General features: G+C 40.0%; 1 protein-coding gene across 3 annotated transcripts; it reads left to right on the top strand.

Moving 5' to 3' along the window:
• Positions 1–55: 55 nt before the first annotated feature.
• AAGAB (alpha and gamma adaptin binding protein) lies at positions 56–19,305 on the top strand. 3 transcript variants are annotated; one of them, XM_080351527.1, is made up of 11 exons: positions 56–146; positions 6,286–6,476; positions 7,417–7,513; positions 8,306–8,395; positions 10,707–10,790; positions 15,290–15,372; positions 16,077–16,170; positions 16,945–17,049; positions 17,566–17,615; positions 18,099–18,187; positions 18,870–19,305. In XM_080351527.1, exons 1-10 carry the CDS (start codon positions 74–76, stop codon positions 18,183–18,185), a joined length of 954 nt encoding a protein of 317 aa, XP_080207653.1. In that variant the 5' UTR covers positions 56–73; the 3' UTR covers positions 18,186–18,187; positions 18,870–19,305. The 3 variants fall into 3 exon arrangements, with proteins under 3 accessions (XP_080207653.1, XP_080207652.1, XP_080207654.1); XM_080351526.1 differs by lacking the exon at positions 18,870–19,305 and having other exon boundaries at positions 18,099–18,587; XM_080351528.1 differs by lacking the exons at positions 18,099–18,187; positions 18,870–19,305 and adding an exon at positions 17,326–17,374 and having other exon boundaries at positions 17,566–17,604.
• Positions 19,306–19,573: the final 268 nt, after the last annotated feature.

Here is a 19,573-nt window from a genome sequence, read left to right as displayed (position 1 = left end):
CCGCTCACCGCCTCTTCCCTCCCCGCGGCCGGGTGGTAGCGGCGGGGCCGGAAGGGGCGCGGCGGCGGGCGCCATGGCGGCGGCGGGGCCCTTCGCGCTGGTCACCAGCTGCGCCGGCGGCTTCAACGCCGAGGAGCTCGTCAAACGTGAGTCGCCGCCGCGCCGCGGGGCCCCGGCCTGGCCTGCCCGCAGCTGTGGGCCCGGGCCCTCAGGGGGCGGCTCCTCCCCCCTCACGCACCGGTCCCTGACAGGGCCCCTGCCTGCCCCGGGCCCGTGGTGTTTAACCATCTACTCTTGAGAGCGTCAGGGGCCTCCTGATTGCTTTAAAGAAATAAGCTATTGAAGAGAGGCGTCGTAGACCCGCAGATTGTGTTTTGTGCCCTTTGACACCAAGGAGCAGGCGGTATCACCACCACAGGCGACAGGGAAACAAGGAAACCAAACCTGTTATTACCCACTGGCCCTATCTTAGGTGTGGATAAAGTTGTAAGTTATACCTGGACTAAATCACTCAAGAATTGCCTTGAGGCTGACTAAAACAAAATCATAGAATACCAGGTTGGGACAACAGGGATCATCTAGTCCAAGCTTTCTTGCCAAAGCATAGTCTAGGCAAGCTGGCCCAGTACCCTGACCAGTGTAGAAGAAATAACACTTTCTTCAACAACAAATGAAAACCATATTCATGAGACCATAAAGCTTCACTGATGCTGAGTGTTCTGGTCATTCACACATCCGGTACAAAACCGATTTTGTTTCACCAGGACACGTCAGTGGCCCAGGCGGCCTCTAGAACACGAGGGGCACAAACTGAAGCAACCAGAGTGGCTTAGGAATATTGGCAAAGGGAAAACAAAAGCAGACTAAGTACTGTCCCTCTGGTTTCATCTTTTCATTGAACCTCAAGGATGGTAGAATTTCTAAAATTCCTGGTTGGTCTCTGCTCTTGCTTTGCTTCAGCTTGCTTTCATGCATTAGACCATTTGTTGGCCCAAGGCAGAAGCACCAAAAAGGGAAAGCTAAAGGAATTCTTTTTTTCAGCACTTGTCAGAATTGTAGATTACACTTACTCTGTATCACATACATAGAAATCATTCTATAGGAAGTGGTTTTCTTGGAACACACTTCCCCCCTTTATGGCCTGAAAAAGGGAACATGAAAATAAGGCCTGATAGTAGAGAAAACTTTGGTGGATTTTTTAGTAATTTTGAAATCAGGGGAATTCCAGGAAGAAGCTGTTTAGATATTGATGGGTTTACCATTGCAGCCTGTTAGTACAGCTTTGTTTTTTAGGGAACTGGTATGAACAGTTTGATGTACACACTAAGATGTATCTCTTACCAACAGCCCCAACCACTTTTTTGGGGTTTTGGCAGTTTTGGAGAGATCTTCTTTAGAAGCCTGATAAAGCACAGGGCTGCCCCCCGGGACCAGTTCCCTCCATCTCATTAAACCACGTTGTGGAACAAGAATTACAGCACAAAGTCTGCAGTCAAAGATGGCTCTGTCAAAGCAGCTGCGTTGATACGGAATTATTTAAGGAGATTTCATACCAAAGCATAATATGTTTGCGTAAAATCTTGTTCTTAGTTTGAGTGAAGGTATAAGCAAGGCCTGGCTGGACAGGGTACTGAGCAACCTGGTCTGGTGGAAGGTGTCCCTGCCCATGACAGGGGGTTGGGACTAGATGATCTGTAAGGTCCCTTCCAACCCAAACCTTTCTGTGATTCTATGAAATTGGAAGGAATTATTCAAGGTTCCTGCAGCTTCCCTTTGATTAATTCTCATAGTGAAATTAAACAAGTAAAAAAGGGGAGCAAAAAGCTTCATTGGAATGTTATTTAAGCTGAGAAATTCTTAAAACTTCAGATTTTTTTTTTTAAAATGGTACTCACTTTGACATGTCCAGGCTTCCACTGTTTTCCAGTACCAAAATAGGAGTCTGACAGATAATCTTTGTGTCTTCTTGTTGAGTTGTTTCACAAAAGACATTAAAATCTTCCTGAAAGAAAGATGATCCTTTACTGAAATAAATACTGTGAGAATTTTAAGTTCCTACTTTGTCTAACAAGTGAAATTACATCAAATCCAGGAGCATACCCAGAACAAACATCATAAAACATTCAAGGACAAGGCCAAAGTACACTGGGCTGAAGAGGTTTTGGGGAGTTTAAACGAAATGCTGGTGCAATTCTCAAAACTTGTGCTTTTACAGCATTCAAGTGTCATACCAGGTTAAATAGTTATTTAATAATGGTTTAGTTCAAGAAGACCATTATATGAGCTCCCGAGAGGCAGTACAGTGTTTGAGATATATTATGGCACAATATGTTAAATACTGCGTTGTTTGGTAGGATCCATGTAGCAGTTGGGTTTTGAGCCTATAAGAAAAACATGAAAAAAAGCGCCTGATAACAGCGTTAGCCCTGCTTTTGCTGCTGTGCTTCTGGATTTCCCTGGTATGTACTCTTTCTAGGAAAATCTGTTTTGAAGTAGAAAGAAGCTGTGTAGAGTCTTCACTGTGAGGAGGTGTAGAAGAACTGATTTCTCCTGCTGCCTGCCAGAACTTTCCAGGCTAATTACAAGGCGTTTTCCAGTGTTTTCTTCCCATTAAGTAGGAAATGGCTTGAGGATAAGGAAAATATTTTGGTACATTTGCTTGATATTTTTTAGTCTTTCAGGTTTCCGTGGGATACCCGGTTCTTTATTTCATTAGATACCGTGGCAAAATGAAGCTGTTTAAAATGCACTGAGTAGAATTGGCTCTTCTCTTAGATACATTTATCACAAATTAAAAGAGCAAATAAGATTGTTTTAATTTTTAAAAATGCTGGCCAGATACATACTGTCTGTTGTGATTTTTTTTCCTCCTCTTTTTTACTGTTTACCACTCCTCCCCCACAACAAAATATCTACACCGAATGCATGTTTCTGGGCTTTCTTTACTCCTTGTGCAATTTGCAGGAGTATTTTTTATGGTGTTTTCCACCAGGTGGCTCTCAAGGCCCAGAATGTGGGAACTACATGGTGCACCTACCAACTACAAGGATTTGTGATCACAGATGGCATTGTAGAAAACTGAATTATGTTCTTATAGCATGTACTCAATCTGAAAAACACTAGGAAGAGAGATAAATACCTTCACCCCTTAGGAAAAAAAAAACAAACCACACAACCAAACTGCAAAGAGGAGTTGTAATGATTCTGAAAACACATTACTCTTAAACACACAATATAGTAGAAGTGCTTAAATATCAGTTGAGTATTAGAGAACAGAGAACATGGCTGGAAGAGGCAACATATCTGCATCTCGTTCTTTGATTATTATTCAGCTGTTTTTCTGAAAAGTTACTCCTGGTCTCCAGTTTTCCTTTTTTAAAAGCAGTTGCTACCTTGCACTTAGAGAATACTTACAAAGCCTCCATTACAAAAAGGGCATTATGTTAGATTTTACAATTTTGCAATGTCCTCTTGTCATCTGAACCACTGTTTGATTTATCTTGTCTATATGCAAACTCACAAAATTCAAAATCAACAAGTTTAAGTCAGTAAAATGAGCATTCATGTAAATAGCTGAAATTAATTTCCAGAATTATTGGTCGGAATTTTGCCCACTTCATTAAAAATCATAGATATTTGTGATTGAAGAAGGGACACAACTAATCAGCCTGCTGAAAAACATCAGTTGGTAACTGACTGCCTGGAAGTAAAATAACTTCTCCTCTGGAGACATTTTGCAGAAATTTGGAAGTTCATTGAGCCATATGACACCTGCCACTATCGGTTACTGGACTGAGCCATGAACTGATCTCCTGTGTCAGTTGCTGTTGTGTTCTTAAATAGTTTTCTGATAGAAAGCAGGCAAAGTGAGCCATGAACTGGGCTAAACTGGAGGAGGAGAATCGTCTGAGGCCAAATGTGATCTCATTGTGGGTCAGCTTTAGTGCAGAAAGTTGCAGAGGTGAGTGGTGCCAACATATGCAAGAGGTAACGACCCCAGGATGATACCACAGCCAGCTTAGAAATGGTCTGTTTGGCCCTTGGCCTCAAATAATTCACTGTAGGGGAAGCTTCTATTGCCCTAAAGTTCTAAAGACGCACGGGATGCTGAAATACATTATATCTTAATGAGTATTCAGCAGTTATTGGTAAGACTGTAAAAGTTATTTCAGTAAGATGTGTCCAGCATTAGTAATTGCCGTATTTCTTAGAGGATCCTGAACTCTAAATCCTGTTTTTGAATGTCGCTAAGCACCGTTCTTTTGTGGCATGAACTTTTTCTGTGTATGTTTTTAATGGTGGTGCATTTGGAGTCTGTTTGCATTCCTGTCATCCAAATGAGCCACTTGTGCTCATTAAGTCAGCCCAGTAGGTCCTGCCTACTGTTGTGGTCAGAGTGTGACGCAGTTGGTTTTCCAGGCCCTTTGGATGGCAAACCACTGACACTTTGAATGACTCAGGAGTTTAAAAATGAGTAAGTCACTGGAGATTAGTTTGACAAGCCACCTCCTTTTGCCATATTATTTTTTAATTAGTTTATTCTGTATCCAAATAAAACTTAATGGGGTTTATTCCAATGGATACTCTCTAAATTAGATATGAACTATTCTGGCTGAATTTACGTCTCGTTAAAATACAGGCTATCTTGGAAATAAATTTCTGGAATCCAGAGGTGGCAAATGTAATCCTTAAAACTAGTTCCAACATGGAATATATCCTTGACAACTTGAGTTGCAGGCTCTATTTCTTTTGTAGTTTCTGCTTGTTTACTCGAAAGGCCAAAATCTAATTTGTCTGAGTGACTTTTGTGGAAGAGAACTATTAACAAGATACCTAAACTGTGTTTAGTTTCCTGCCATGAGTAATCAGGCTGTTTTGTGGTAATTTGTTACAACCCTGAGCCATAACAAGTCTGAATCCTTTCCCAAAGTTCCTGCAGTCCCTTGAGTTTAGTGCGCAATATCCATTTTTACTGGGAGAGAAATTTCACAGGGGATTGGCAAAATCTCTTGGGATGAATGCTGGGTAATCAGAAGCACAAAAGGATGGCAGAGGCTCCTTAAAATACAGGACCTGTAGCATGTAGCAGGAAATGGGATGTGTCCTAATTCTTCTAGCAGTACTTTAAGGCCTAAATTTGTCCATGGAGCCTTTTGTAGAGGAAAAAAAAATAAAGCAAACCCACTTACAAAGCAAATGTGAAAGTTCTTTCATATCAGCTTTTGGAAATCTTTTGTAAGAAGTTCTTTCCTTTTGTTTTCTTGCTTGGGTGGCTTTGTGCAGCCTTGTGCATCCCGCTTATTCACCAGTTAGATTTCTCAGACTTTGCAGTTAGTTACAAAAAAAACCCCAAACACATCATTGAACCTTTCTATGGCAACCTTGACAGAAAGTTTTTCCTGCCTTTTTTTTGTGATAAGATACACAGAATTTCAAATTCATGTCCAGACTATTTGGGGAGCAGCCTGTTCTAGCATCGCCAGGAACTGTCTCAGTACCTTTAAGATAAGACCCTTAAGATTTTAGAAAATCCATATACTTTTTTAACTCTTCATATACCCAAAGAGATTTTAGAGGGCTCAGTTATTTTTATATAAAATTGACCTGTGTTTTAAAGCATCCATAGGTTTGTCCAGCTTGACCAAGATATTCTGCCCATTCCAGCGAGGTATTTTAAATACAGATGGATCCTCTGCTCTGCTCTAACCGTAATTCAGCTCCAGCGGGTGGCTGCCACACTGCGAGTGTGCACTCCGAAGGGCAGCGTTCAACATCACATTATCAAAGCACGGACGGGGATTTTAATTGTTGAACTCCTACGTGGAATTTAATGGGAATTACAACGGAATTGTAGTAACTTGGTTTATTTTCTCATTAGTTACCTTCAGGTTTTGGTCACAGTCAAACGGTTCTTTACATCTGAATGAACAAGCAGGGTTTGTTGCTGCTGTAATAAAGTCAAGGTATTCTCTCCATACATTCTGTTTACAGGTAGTGAGTTTGAGGCTGACACTTTTAAAGGCATTTCCAGGAAAAAAAGACTTGCTTTTTGAAGAGCTCCCTTACCATATTTTATTTCTAAAGCTCAGTAATAAACTCTTTTAAAAGCTAAGTAAACTCTAGGACAGAGTAACAAATTGAGTTCAAATTTCTGAAGATCTTAACATATGTTTTATTATAGTAAATAAAGATGGCCCTATATTGGTACTGTACCAAGCTTCTCTAGACAAATTATTTTCTTCATGCTTGTTTTATCATCTGCCTCTTTAATTTTCTTTTATACAGGTATCACAGGAAAAGATGACCTTGCTGCGGGTGCAATTACAAGTGGAAAAGTGCATTTCTACCCCTGGACAATAGATAATAAATATTACTCTGCAGATATTCACCTCTGTGTAGTACCAAACGCATTTCTTGTTACTGCAGATATTGCTGAATCCGTGCAAGCATTTGTTGTGTACTTCGACAGCACAATAGTAAGACTCTTCTGCTTCATTATGTTGCTTTGTCTGTATGATATAGTTGCCTTATCACAGTGATAACCACAAATTATATTTTCCTCATCTTGTGCCATCCATTCCTTTTAGGCTGTTCTCTTAATTGTTAGTAAATCAATGTTAAATTATACCTGCTGACCACAGCAGCAGTTTCCTTCCCTTTTACTATTATACTCCAGCTGGAAGAGAGGTTTTCAAGATGCAAAAATGCCACTAATTTAGGCAAATCCTCCTCCAGCTTCACTCCTGGCTGATACTCATTTAGAAAGGCTGCTTCAGGAAAGCCAAGAGTGAGGAAGCTAAACCTAAGATTTGGTGCTATCATTTTACCCAAAATTGTTTCTACTAATCTGGCAGTAGTGAAAACAGTGCTTCAGCAAAAGCCAGAGAGATTCTGAAACAAAAAAGTACTCTAAATAAGGAGCTGTTTTTATACCATAGGTGGGAAAGGGTACATACTACACATTTGGCAAAGTTACCTTTTACCAGACATCTCAAGGGCTGTCTCAGAATAAACTAGAGCAAGTGGAGTAGTTCACCAGCCCCCATAACATCCACTTTAATGTAGATGATGGCATAGCTACCCTTAAAACCCAAGATATTCTTAAAATTAAATACTTAGGATTAGCCTTAAGCAAAATTGTTTCCTAGTCTACACTAAGATTGCATAATTAATATTAAACATGAAAGGGAAGTCCAAGGCAATAGGATTAACTCATCTGTAAAATAAGTCAAGAATCAGAAGGAAGTTGTGTATAAATCAGCTCCTCTGATTAGAACACAAATGTTTTAAACATACTTGATATGCAACCTAGTATATTTCCGAATTTCATTGCTTTTATTCTAATACTAGTAATGATTTTAAAACCCAAATATCTGAGGATGTATCACAAAGACCTTTTTTTCCCCCCCGCTTTAGAAATCTGGACTTGATAGTGTCTCCGAATGGCTTCCCCTAGTGGAAGAGTGGTTACCAGAAGTCATGATCCTGGTTTGTAACAGAGTATCTGAAAATGGTATGAAACCTAAAGAATTTTCACCCTGACTTAGACTTACTAACCTTGCCTGATAATTTATTTTCTAGTTAATGCAATTGTTTCTTAAAATATTTTTGTTGACCAACTTTGAGATTTAATTGAGAAGAACCAGGTCACTCCTGCAACCAGGAACAGAAGAGTCTTAAGCTAGTTGTGGTTAAAACTGAATCAGAATTTTACAAGCTTGCTTAAAATGAACTCTGTGTATCCCCTTCCTAGTGTACCAGTGTGCACTGTAAAGTAATTAAAAGGTATTAATATTTCTGGATATGCATAATCCTTTCTGGTGAAGAATGATTACTGCTGGTTGCTTAATTACAGTGGAAACTATGTTCATCTTTTTTGACTGTTTGGACAATAAAGGCACATGTTTGCTTTGGTTCTAGAGTAGCATATGCAACACCACAGCAAGCTGTAGGGTGCAGAGGTGACACTGTAACTTAATTTGGATTCAAACCTGGAGTTAACAGAAGTCTTCATTCACTGTGGCACTTCACTTACATTTCCATTTGAGTACCCACTGCAAAGCCATTTGATTTTGTGGTATTTGAAAACAAAACCAAAAACAATTCAAAGAAGGAGTTTAACTGGAGTTTTGGGGATCACATTCAAAGTGAAGGGAAAATCCATGCCAGCTACTATATATTTTTTCCCCATGCAATCCAGAATAAGCAGACAACTTTGAGGAAATAGAATGTAGCTTAAGATTCAACTACTGATATTAGTGTCAGATGTGTATGTTCAGTACAAGTTTTTGTTTCCCAATTGTAGGTGTTAACAGACAGAAAGCTCAAGAATGGTGCATCAAACATGGCTTCGAACTGGTAGAACTCAGCCCTGAGGAACTGCCTGATGAAGATGGTAGGACTGCTACTACTGTTTTAATTTTGGGAATGCAAGAGCACACCAAAATACCTTCTAAACAATTGCAAGGGGTATAACTTGATGTGCTACATGATTACAGCATGGAATGCTCCCAGTTGGTGAGGCTTAGTCTCAGCTGTAAAAGGTCAGGAGGAGGAGGTCATTTCCTGCAAGAAATTCTGTTTGTCTCCTCCCAAATACAGCTGCTGTTTATGTATCACCTACATAAAAATAATTTCTGCTGCTTTTTCTGGCACTAATCCTAGGACTGTATTGATAGATTAGAAGCATTTATATTCTACTTTGCAAAAAAAAAAAGCAAAGAATCAGAGAGATGCACAAGGGCAATAAAACATCTTTTTTTAAAAAGACTTTTAAAACCCATTGTACATACCAAGAAACGAACGACATTATTCATATGGTGACATGATAGGCTGAAAAGGGGAGATTGTTTAAAACATTTCAGAATATCACGTACTGCTACACAGGAAATAAACCAGTTTCAAAATCACTGGCTGACCATGTGTTTATAACTTGAAAAAACCCATCAGGCAAAGTCAGAAGCGTGATATGTGATGTTCCACTCTTGAAAGGTGACTGTGCACTTCCTGACAGCCTTATCAGCATCAGCCTTATCTTCTCATTTCAGTGATACAAAAAAGTGTTAACATCTTACCTCTGCAGAGCCAAAATGAGGCAACTGACTCCATTTCCAGGCTGGTGGAATTAGTCACTGACATTTGCTCTATTTCAGGTTTACCAAATATGTAGCTGTCACCAAAAATAATTTAGTCTTAAGTCTTAAGCTAGAACTCAAGTCCCACCCCTTCCCCCTTTAAGGGCCTAGGTAAGAGTTGTATCTTGAGTAGTTAAAACCACCACTTCTTCCCCCACCATGTCTTTAAAGGTGCATTGCTTTTTGGTACTTTGTTAGTCAGGGAGGGATACACATATTTCTAATTTGTAGAAACCAGAAAAATCAGAAGTGGATACCCCTTAGACTAAAGTTATCTTATGAAGTGCTTTAAAAGGAAATACTAGTAACATTAAATCAAGTTATTTTTCTATTGAATAATTGTTGTAAAGAGCGAGCTCTTTACTATTTAAAGAATATAAGTAATGGGAATAATAATAACTCAGGATGTTAATCTTTGGAGTATTAAGATCTGTGTTCTTTCCTAGGTTTTTTAATATGATAGTTGATTCACTGTGACTCATGCATAGGAGGAAATGTGTTCTAGTGAGTAACTTATTTAGCCTGTAAACATGCTGTGTGAATTACAAAAGATAAAATGGATACAGTAAACATACTGGGCCAGTATCTGCTTAAAAATTATCACTTTCTGGCAGCTCATCACAAATGAACTGGAGCTCTTGCTACGACTACACAGTTTGTGCAGTAAGACTAAGAACTCTAAACTGAGACAAAACCAAACAGCAGTGTCATAGAGGGCAAAATATTTGATCAAACAGGTCATAGACAGCTTTAAATTTTTTTTTAAAGGCACTTGCAATTACTGCACCTGTCCCTGAGTCATCCTAGATGAGTTTGATTTTTAAGCAATCTCATTTTCGTATCCAAAGGGCTGATTATTTTCTTTATTTTTCCCTATCACTTTGTGAGACCTGCACAAACATGGGAAGCTGACTAAACTGAGGAAATGGGAAAACTGACTTTATACAGAGTGGTGACAGATCTATTCAGTAAATGCGTTGAAGTCCAAATAATGCTTTTCCTAGTCTTTCAAGTTACTGTAATTCACAGGATTACTGGAACAATTGGAGTTACATATTGTGGACATAGCTTTACAGTGATCATTTTAATTTTCAACAAGCATCACACCTTTTTAAAATGGTTGTCCGAAGTTCTTTACTTTCTAAAGAATGGAAAAGTATTTTTAACACCCCCTTTTGAAGTCATATAGCATTCTAAAAGACCTTGGGGTAAACGATGCCTTACTTTTAACAGCAACTTAAAAATTGCCTATTAGTACTTGTATGTTATTTAACAAAGTAGGCCTCATGCTAAATATTTAACAAAACACCACTCAGAATTTAGATTTCTCTACAAATGGCTGAGGGCTAACAATTCATACTTGGAAGCGTAGACTACGAAGTTAGCTATTAATTTAGTTTTGTTTGGCCTCTCGTGAAGCAAAGGCGAGAAATCCGTGTTTCCAAACAAAAGTAGTAATTTATATCGCGATAAGATAGGACAAGCATTCACACACACATCTTCTTACTTTCAGGCATGTAATGGTTTGTGGTCTAGTTGTTAGGAGTGAAATGTCTTTGTCTTTTGTTTTAGATGATTTTCCAGAGTCCACTGGAGTGAAACGAATTGTACAAGCTTTAAATGCCAACGTGTGGTCCAACGTAGTCATGAAGAGCGGTAGGTAACACAGATTCCTCTTACATGAATTCTGGAGAATGCAAGGCCTGGAGGGCTTCATATTTTTGGCAAAAGTTTAAACTGAGCAGCTACAGTGGTACTGCCACTGCCTCAGCAGCTGGAGAATAGAGCACTCGTCAGCCTTTTAGATAGAATAGTAGAGTTCCAGGTATTGCATTCTTTGTCCCTTGATGCACAGAGAAACTTACAGGAAATGAGTGAGATATATTCCTGTTTCAGCATCTGTTCCTGTTCCCTCTGTACTTTTAACTTGCTGTCTACCAGGAATTTGAATTGAATCTTCCACTAACTCTTCAAACTTCAAAGAAAAATAAAAGCTTGTTTTACCAAGCTCTAGCAGCAAACAGCTAGTTGTTATCAGGTTGATCTAGAGACTGATACATGGTTTGGTGTAGAAGAAATGTTAAATTCCAGATTTGTTTTAGTTTTTTGAAAAAGAAAAATTGAAGCAGGGATGAGAACAGCAAATGCAGAGATGAGATTCAGCAAATAAGTGATTTCAAATGTCTGTTGAAGAACATTTTAAGTGCACTGCAAGAAGGACTGTCTTCCCTACAGAAAACCCCACTTGAGTACATGGACCACAGACTATTTTGCAAACATATAACAACAACAACAAGCCCCCCAAAACCAAACAAACAAAGAGAAAAAAACAACAGGCAACCCCAGATACCTGGTTATCAAGAAGAATTAGAATTTTGCAAACATCACTTTAGGATTAGACTTGATAGAAAAGGAAATGCTGTGGCTAGCCCAGAGTTATTGCAAGCATAGGTACTTCCATTTACTTGAAAACCTTTAATGGCCTTTCTGATAACACATGCTGGTGCAGGAAATGTAGGAAGATTAAACTCTTGTGGAGTGCTTGGCCTGACATTTCTTGTTTTACAAAGTCTCAACCCATTACCAACCTTCCAGTGTCTCTCTGCACCCTCATATTCCATTTTCCACTGTTGCAGCTTCTTCCTCCCTATGTCTTTTAACTGTGTGATGATTTCAAGTATGAAGAGGCTTCTGCTAGTTCTAACTGGAAGATGGTTACTCTATGAGAACTGCAAAACTGATAAACTTTTAATGTTTTTTGTTTATTTTTTTAAGGTAGCCTTTTGAGTGTTACTCATACCACAGCAGAATGAGATGAAAGTTGGTTCTAACTTAGTGTAACTGTTGTTGAGAAATACGTAGCCATTTGAGATGGCATAAAGTATCTCACTAGTGCTAAAATGGTTTTCTTAACACCGTATTTCCTGCATTTGACAGATGCCACATTATAGAAGAACAGAACTTAGTCACATGTTTGGTTCTTTATGGGTGGAAATTCCTGTGCATCATTAGTGTGTTCTGTAAAGGTCAGACTCCTTGAAAATCCACATTTTCTAGCTCCACAGTGCAGAAACCACACATCATCGATGCATGTTACTACAAACCCCTGAGGAAGTGAACTATATTTGGAAGCTGTTGCAGCCTGACTGTGCCTTCAAAGGGAAATTGTTGAGCACTTAAAATAAAACTTTTTACAACCTGTAACATATCTTTTGTTTTCAGCTTCCTCCTGATCCTGGAAACGGGCTGCCACGTAAATCAAACTTTAGCTTTTCTACCAAACTACCTATAACTGCTGGCTCTTTAGAAAACATGCAGTCATACTTCATGTGAAGATTTTTTCATAGACTATAAGATATTTGGGTAGAAGTAAAAGCTTATAGCACTGCCAAGTGTAGCCATTCCTAAAGGCAGTGTTACAGCACTGCCTTACTTCAGCTGTTTGTATGAGAATTTAAATTTACAGACAGAGGAGGAATGACACCTTTCAAGGACAAGCATTAAGCCCCTGTTATTTTAAGATGTTTTATCTTAAACCCAAACACAATTCTTCTGAAGTTGTGAAGTAGTTTTTTTGTGCACCTATTAAGAAAATTTCCAACCTTTCAATTTTTTTCCTCTAGCATGCAAATACATTCATTTCATACCAGTTCATAAAAATAGGTGTTAAGTATGGTGTAGTTAAATGATAAACATCTCTACATCAACACCACATGCTTTACAAGTAAATAAAGCAGTTTGTCTCTAGTAGAAGAAAAACAAGCAGTCTTACCAGAGAGTCTCCAGAGGGAAATTGTGTTTTGGAGTTGGCACAAAGTTGCTGGTTGTCCAGGCCTCAGAGCTCTGTGAACTATGAGAATTCAGGTGGTTTTCTTGGGCAGAAAAACATGAGAAGTTCTTCAGCCAACATCTTCCCCCCCCACAAAAGCAGTTCACTGCTGGCCCTTAAGGAGCAAAGATGATTGACCTGGATAGCAAGAAGAGAAACAACTCCCTGCCCTCTGAAAGAAACACCTGATCTGTTTTCCTGCTTAAACATGTGTGAGTGATCCCAGCAATTAACCCATCTCTCTTTACAAATAATTAGCCTGATTAGGGGGAGCTATTTAAACCTAGTTATTTAAACAAATCATTAATTTTGACTTTTTTAATTCAAATTTTGTGTGGAAATCAGGGTCACCACATGGTCAGCTGGAGACAGACTATGGAGGAATAATGGATAAAGACGGTGGAAAACATTTTGCAGTGGGTTGAACATAGGTGAACTTTGAACCCAAGCTCAGAGCTCTGCAGCCATTGATGAGTAATACCTGTCAGAATGTATAAAAACCATCATAACAGAGCCACCAACTATTACAATAAGTTGAGTGAGATAATGTTTGGCTTTGATGCCGTAAGAACACTGTGTAAGGCATCACCCGCTTCCTGAATTGCACCCAGAAGATGAAATAACTTTTACATCCAATAAAAAGGTTTATGGGAAGGCTTTTTCAAGGGTGTGCCTGCAACCAAGTGCTCTGTCTGCCACCTCCCTAACCACAGATCCAGAAACAAATAGCTGCTTTCCAGCAATCCCTGCTGTAGATTCCAGTTCTAACTGGGACAACGTTTTGTGATTCTGCTGGCTGAGGTTACATGTGTGTGGTGGTGGGGATGGAGCCACCGTTATTTTTCTGGATGGGATGAGCTGTAATTGTAGATATGGAAGAGGTACGTGATGAGCTCACTTCATCCACCTCCCTGCCAATGTGGGAATGTTCTCTCTCAAGTACATTCTGACTCAGAAATTGGCTAAATGTCCATCTTTACAGTTTTCCAAAAGCTCTTTGCTCAGCCTGCTGAAACGCGGGGAAGCTCCTCTGTTGTGGGTTGTGAGTCTCAATCTTTTATCGCTCAATTGCCTGTTAATTTAGCTGGCGGACTTCACAGCCTTTCACGTCTTGCCACTGAACTTTTTTAAGGCGATTTGTCTGGCCAGACTGATTCACTTCTTCCCAAACCTTTGGTGAGTGATCCGTTTAAGCAGTAAAACTGGACAAAACAGCCAATCGAAACAAATACCTGCTCGGGGAGCAGGAGCGGGGAGGAGAAAGGGACAGGACATGTGAGCCCAAGTACACAGTATTAAACAGGAACTCAGGTCTTAGTAATTCACTAATGGGGACATGTTTACATGTTTTCGAGAGAGCTGATGGTTGTAGTTATATGTTCGACTCCTCAAGATGAGGTTTTTATATAAATGGCAAGTCAGTTTGGACAGTGCATAAGAATTACATCATCTCAACATTTGAGTCTGGAGCTTAGTCATTAGTGTAATAATTCAGAACACTTTTTTTTTTTTTTTAAGTGATATTAATCATTCTTCTGGCACAAGTCATTGTTGCCTGGCTAGTTGTAGTACAAAAACTTAACGTTATTTATTTTTTAATTGACTAAAATACTAAGATTTGCAGAAAAATCTCTTGAGTCCCGTGTGTAACTCTGAATATTTAGTACTTAATGCAAGGCCAGCTGAAAACATGGCTTAGAAACAAAACACTCCTATTATGCATATATTTTAATTTTTTTAAAATGAAGTTTAAAAATACTAACAGTTTAATTTAAAAATACTGTGCTGCATCTTTTATCTTAGGTGATTGTTTAGTTTTAGGTTTTAATTAACTTTTTTTTTAAAGGCTGGATTTTAAGATAACACTGAAATACACAGCAGGGCAGCAGATGTGGAAACCCAAAGCACCTGGCAGTGCCAAGAGACCTTGGGTTTGATGGCTGGGTCTTTCCATGAATTCTGAATTAGATATTTACACCTGGCCTTTGCTGTTACCATAGTGCTCCACCTGTTTAGACAATATGTGTCTAAGAAAAGAGACGATGCATTTCCTGTATTTAACCACAAACTCAGAGCCGCTTCCCATGGATGGTGAACCTGGCTCTGCTGAGTGTCCCTTACAGCAAATGCCTCTTCTGGATTTTGAAAACCGCCTCATTTGGCATCAGAAGAAATTTGCCAGACTAAATCCTAACACAGCAGTGACTTCCAATAGGAAGAAAAAAAGAGCTCCCATCTCTTGTGGCTTACACATCTATTCCCTGTTGGTAATATTGAGCAATAAATATTGCATTTTCTGTCAAACTAACAGCCGTTTTGTTTTTAGACAGGACCCAGGGCTTTGGTCTCCTCAGTTCATTAGCAGGTGCGAACTGTAGCATCGGGTCAGAAGAGAACCAAAATACACAAGTAAACAGTAATTCCTATTTCTTGTCCTTTGCTCGTACTGTTTCTTCTGTTGCTCTTTGCTATTGTCACACTTGGTGTAGTGGGAGCTTTTGGTTTTTTTCCTCCATTCTCAAAGGGTGCTTCACAGCCTTCTGGAGCGGATTTTAAAGGAAACATCTCTGAAGTCTGCAAAACTATCTGCATTTTTCTTACAAATCCTCCTGAGACAGTTGTTCGTAGGAGCTGAGACCTCGTGGCTGTGAGCTTGCTGGTTTTTGGGATATTGCCTCAGAACTCCTCATTTTACCTGGCGATGGCTGGTTGTGTGCTCAGTGCATAAAGCTGTTGGGTGTTGATTCCACTGACTTCAGCACCGTGTAAATGTTTTACCCCAGAAAACCCACTGGAGCTGAGGAAAGATTATTAAAAGCTCCATTCAGTATGTCGGTTTTCATTAATATCCAAGAGCAGCACTTTGTGCAAAACAAAAACTATCACTGGATAGTGTTATTTAAAAACAACAACAAACCTTCATGTGGTACCTATGTACAGCGTTGCAAAAGTGGCTTTTCAGAATACATCTGGTTTTCATAATACACAGGTTTTGCATTAAGTAACAGCTTAAGATAAAGTTTTTAAAGTCAAGCCAGGAAGCACCTGATTTGCTGATGATGCTTTTTGGGTGCGTTATTGGATGCTCTGACATCTAATTTGTTTCCTGCCAGGCCAATCCATCAGCAGCAGAGAGAGAAGAATCGCAGTTAGACAGTAGAGAAGATGCAGCCGGCACAGACGACCTGCAGATCGACAGCTCCGTAGGTGAGATCTCTCTCTGCTTGACAGGTTTGTTTGAGCAGACACCCCTGGCCACTGGCTGCTTCTCCATGAAAACTGTGGCATAAATGCGCTTGCCAGAGCCAGTAGAGACTAATTGTTTAGACTGCAGGTGTTCTTATTGAAAAAATGGGCCCACGTTCAGACAGGACAGAGCGCCTGCAGCACAACCACCTGGAAACATTCACATCTGATGTGTGTATTGTGTATATTTAGAATAAATTGTGATTCAAGTTTCAAGCTTTATGGTTGCAGAGAAAAATCCTTACGGTATGACCCAGCAGGAGGTAGATGAACCACACTCTGCTGGGCTGAGTCCTCAGATGTTCAGGTGTTTTAAGCTATAGGTCCTTAGATATTTGCACCCTTCCAGGAGATGGGAATTTCTTAGAAGTTGTATGTGGAGATCTCCTAAAGGGTTGGTGTTGTTAGTTGTGGTCTAAGCATAGTCTCATTACTCTTTCATTTATTCCATGGCTGTTCCTAGACAGATCATTTTATAATAAGCAAGAAACCTTAAATATTGGTTGAACTCAAAAACACTCTTGCAATGTAATGTATCAAAATTAATGACCACTGTAATGGTGCCGTGAGCCGTCTGTATGAACAGACAGTAAATTAAATGTTTCTTTCTCTCCTGTGGGGTTGAAATTTGCAAGTGGGATTTCCAGATGTTAAAATACTGTTTATATCAGAAAGGCTTCCATACCTGCTGACAGAGGAATTTACCTTAAACCAATCTATATGCATTTATTTCAGATCCCATGTTAGATATGGACATTCAGGAGTTAGCCAACCTGACCACGAGAGACAGTGACCTGGAGAACTTCGAAAGGCTCTTTTCAAAGCTGAAAGAAATGAAAGGTAACTTACCAGGGAGAGATGTCCTCAGCTGTATCGCCCCTTCTAGTCACTCCAAGCCAGGAAAGCCAGGGTGGGAGATGGGAAGATTGTACAAATTCCTGTTCTCCCATTGGAGGTTTTTTTATCAGTAGCTGATCTTTTCATCGATTTGTCCTTCATCTTGACAGTGCTTTTGAAGGAAGTAGGTGCTGCCCAGCTGGCTGCTGTCACATTGGGTTTGTCCACCGTGAACTAACGCTACACAATTTTCTATAAACAAACCTTTTCTCTTTTCAGCTCTGCGACTGTGTGCCAGTCTTGTCGCCTAAAGCTACAAACGTTTGAGGTGAAATCCAGTGTGCTCAGCAGCATTGTCTTGCTGGTGTTTGGGAATTGCAGTTGCCCTTACTAAATAAGATTCTTTTTGTTATGATCTTAAACTTGTTTCTTCATAGTCCCCTAAAAACAGACGCAACAGGCATTTTGCTCCCTGCTCCCTCTTGAGGTTGACAACCTAAGTCATGTTCTTTTCCACAGATAAAGCCGCAACGTTGCCTCATGAGCAAAGAAAACTACACGCGGAAAAGGTGAGGTTTGGAAATTGGCCTTGAAATTATTAAAAATGGGGTTTTCCTTTCTAAGCCATAGTTACTTGACTTGCAGAGTTCCTACATTAGGAGGAGTAAGAACAAATCGCGCAGTCATTGGGAAGACTGTCTGATAACTCGCAAGAACTGGAGATTTTGAAACACCAGAAAAAGCTTAGGAAGGCCTCGCAGTCTCTGAGGGTGCACGCCAGCTTGTGCTTCAGACACTGGAAGAGCCTTCATCTCACAGAACATTTAATTGTGCCTTAATTAGCACAAGTTTTCTATTACACCTGCCTCCCTGAATTCTAAATAACCGCCTCTGTGGTGTTGAAATAACTTCAGAGAGGATTAGCATTGGACCTAGAAACGTGGTTACTAGATTCAGCTGCTGCTCAGTTTCTATTTTTGGGATGGTAAATGCAAAATCTTCAGTCATTTGAGGGGAATTTTTCTCCCTTTCTCTTTTTTTCCTATTGTTAGGTGGCCAAAGCCTTCTGGATGGCAATTGGAGGAGACAGAGACGAAATCGAAGGGCTCTCCTCAGATGAAGAAAACGAAATTCTGTAGCTGTAAGCGACAGAGCGATCCTGAAAGAGGATTTGCCTGCAATGAGCGTTTATTGCAAAAAGCCCCATTTAGCTTTAGTTGCTTTCTTTGGTTAAGGGATTCCCCGCATAATTGTAAAAAGTAACACATTCCACAACACCTAATGGTTCGAGTGGTTGTGTCTGCCTGTTCTTTTATTCTCTCCCAGAGATTTCTGGAAGGCGATGCATGCACTTAGAGGAAATCATAATTAGTTTACATTTTTCAAATTAACATTTTTATTGTTGCCTCTTTTGAGTTTAAATAAACCAATTTACTACCAGTTCTCTTTCTACATATGGCTGGTGGTTGTTAAGTGACTACTTAGTTCCAGACTCAACGTCGTAGATGTCGGCCTGTTGGATGGGTTTATGTGGCTTTATAGCTGACTTACTAGTTAAAACAAACCAGATTTATATGAGCCATGAAGAGAAAGTTGCTGAATTGTGCCCTGTTGTGGGACGCTGTGCCAAGGCCGAAAGGTTAGTCCTGCTGGGTGCCAAAATTACTAAAAACGGCCCCCAGGCTCTGAGTTCTGTTTGCGGCTGTAAGTACGTGGGCCTTCCCTGGAAGCTCAGGGCTTGTCCCACACTCCCTGGGTTTCCATTAGAAATTAAATTTGGGATTAAATGCAAGACAGATTTTTATTTTTGGCTGCTGTTCCAGGGGTGAAGTTCCCAGCCCAAACCTGCAGTGCGTGTTCTCCAGGACCCAGCAGAATGCACAGACCTGCTGGGGAATTTCGCCCCAAATACCTAAAGAGAAAAGCTGGTTTTAAAACCCCGCGCTGGCACCTGCTCCTGTATGTTCCTTGGAAGGCACCAGAGTGCAAATCTCAAATTGCTGCTTCATGGTGAGCAATCTTATTTAGAGATTTTTGAAATGAACTTTCCCAGTGTCTGGGTTTTGTGTCAGTAAATTTTGCGAGTCTTGAGACAGCGACTTTCCATAAATTATTTGACAGCTTTAAATTTTGAAAGCGTTTTCCCTGTGGTTCTTGACCTTCCTTGCCTCTTCTTTTAAGCAAAGCTAAAGTAATAGGCTGCTTGGAACGCTGTAAATAATTTCCTGGGTAAAAACTGTGGCGTTTGCAACTCTTAAAAAACAGAACTGAAGCCTTGTTAAGTAGTTTGAAAAGCATTTCTCATATAAAGACTGAGCAGTGGCCCAAACATAGTAAACTACCTTTTTGAAGAGCAATGTTCCTTTTACGAGGCTACACGTACAGACATCCAGCTCGTGGAGCAGGTGGGGATGAGCACAGGGCTGAAAGCGCGGAGTGGGGACAGGGTTGGAGCAGAAGGACGCGGAGTTTGGGACAGGAGAAGCCAGGCCTGAGCGCGGCGTCCCGCAGGGTTGACAACACATTT

Source organism: Nesoenas mayeri (assembly GCF_963082525.1).
Source record: "Nesoenas mayeri genome assembly, chromosome: 11".
Taxonomy (NCBI): Eukaryota; Metazoa; Chordata; class Aves; order Columbiformes; family Columbidae; genus Nesoenas; species Nesoenas mayeri.
The sequence above is the reverse complement of the archived record's forward strand: the minus strand, read 5'-3'. Positions and strand labels throughout refer to the sequence as shown.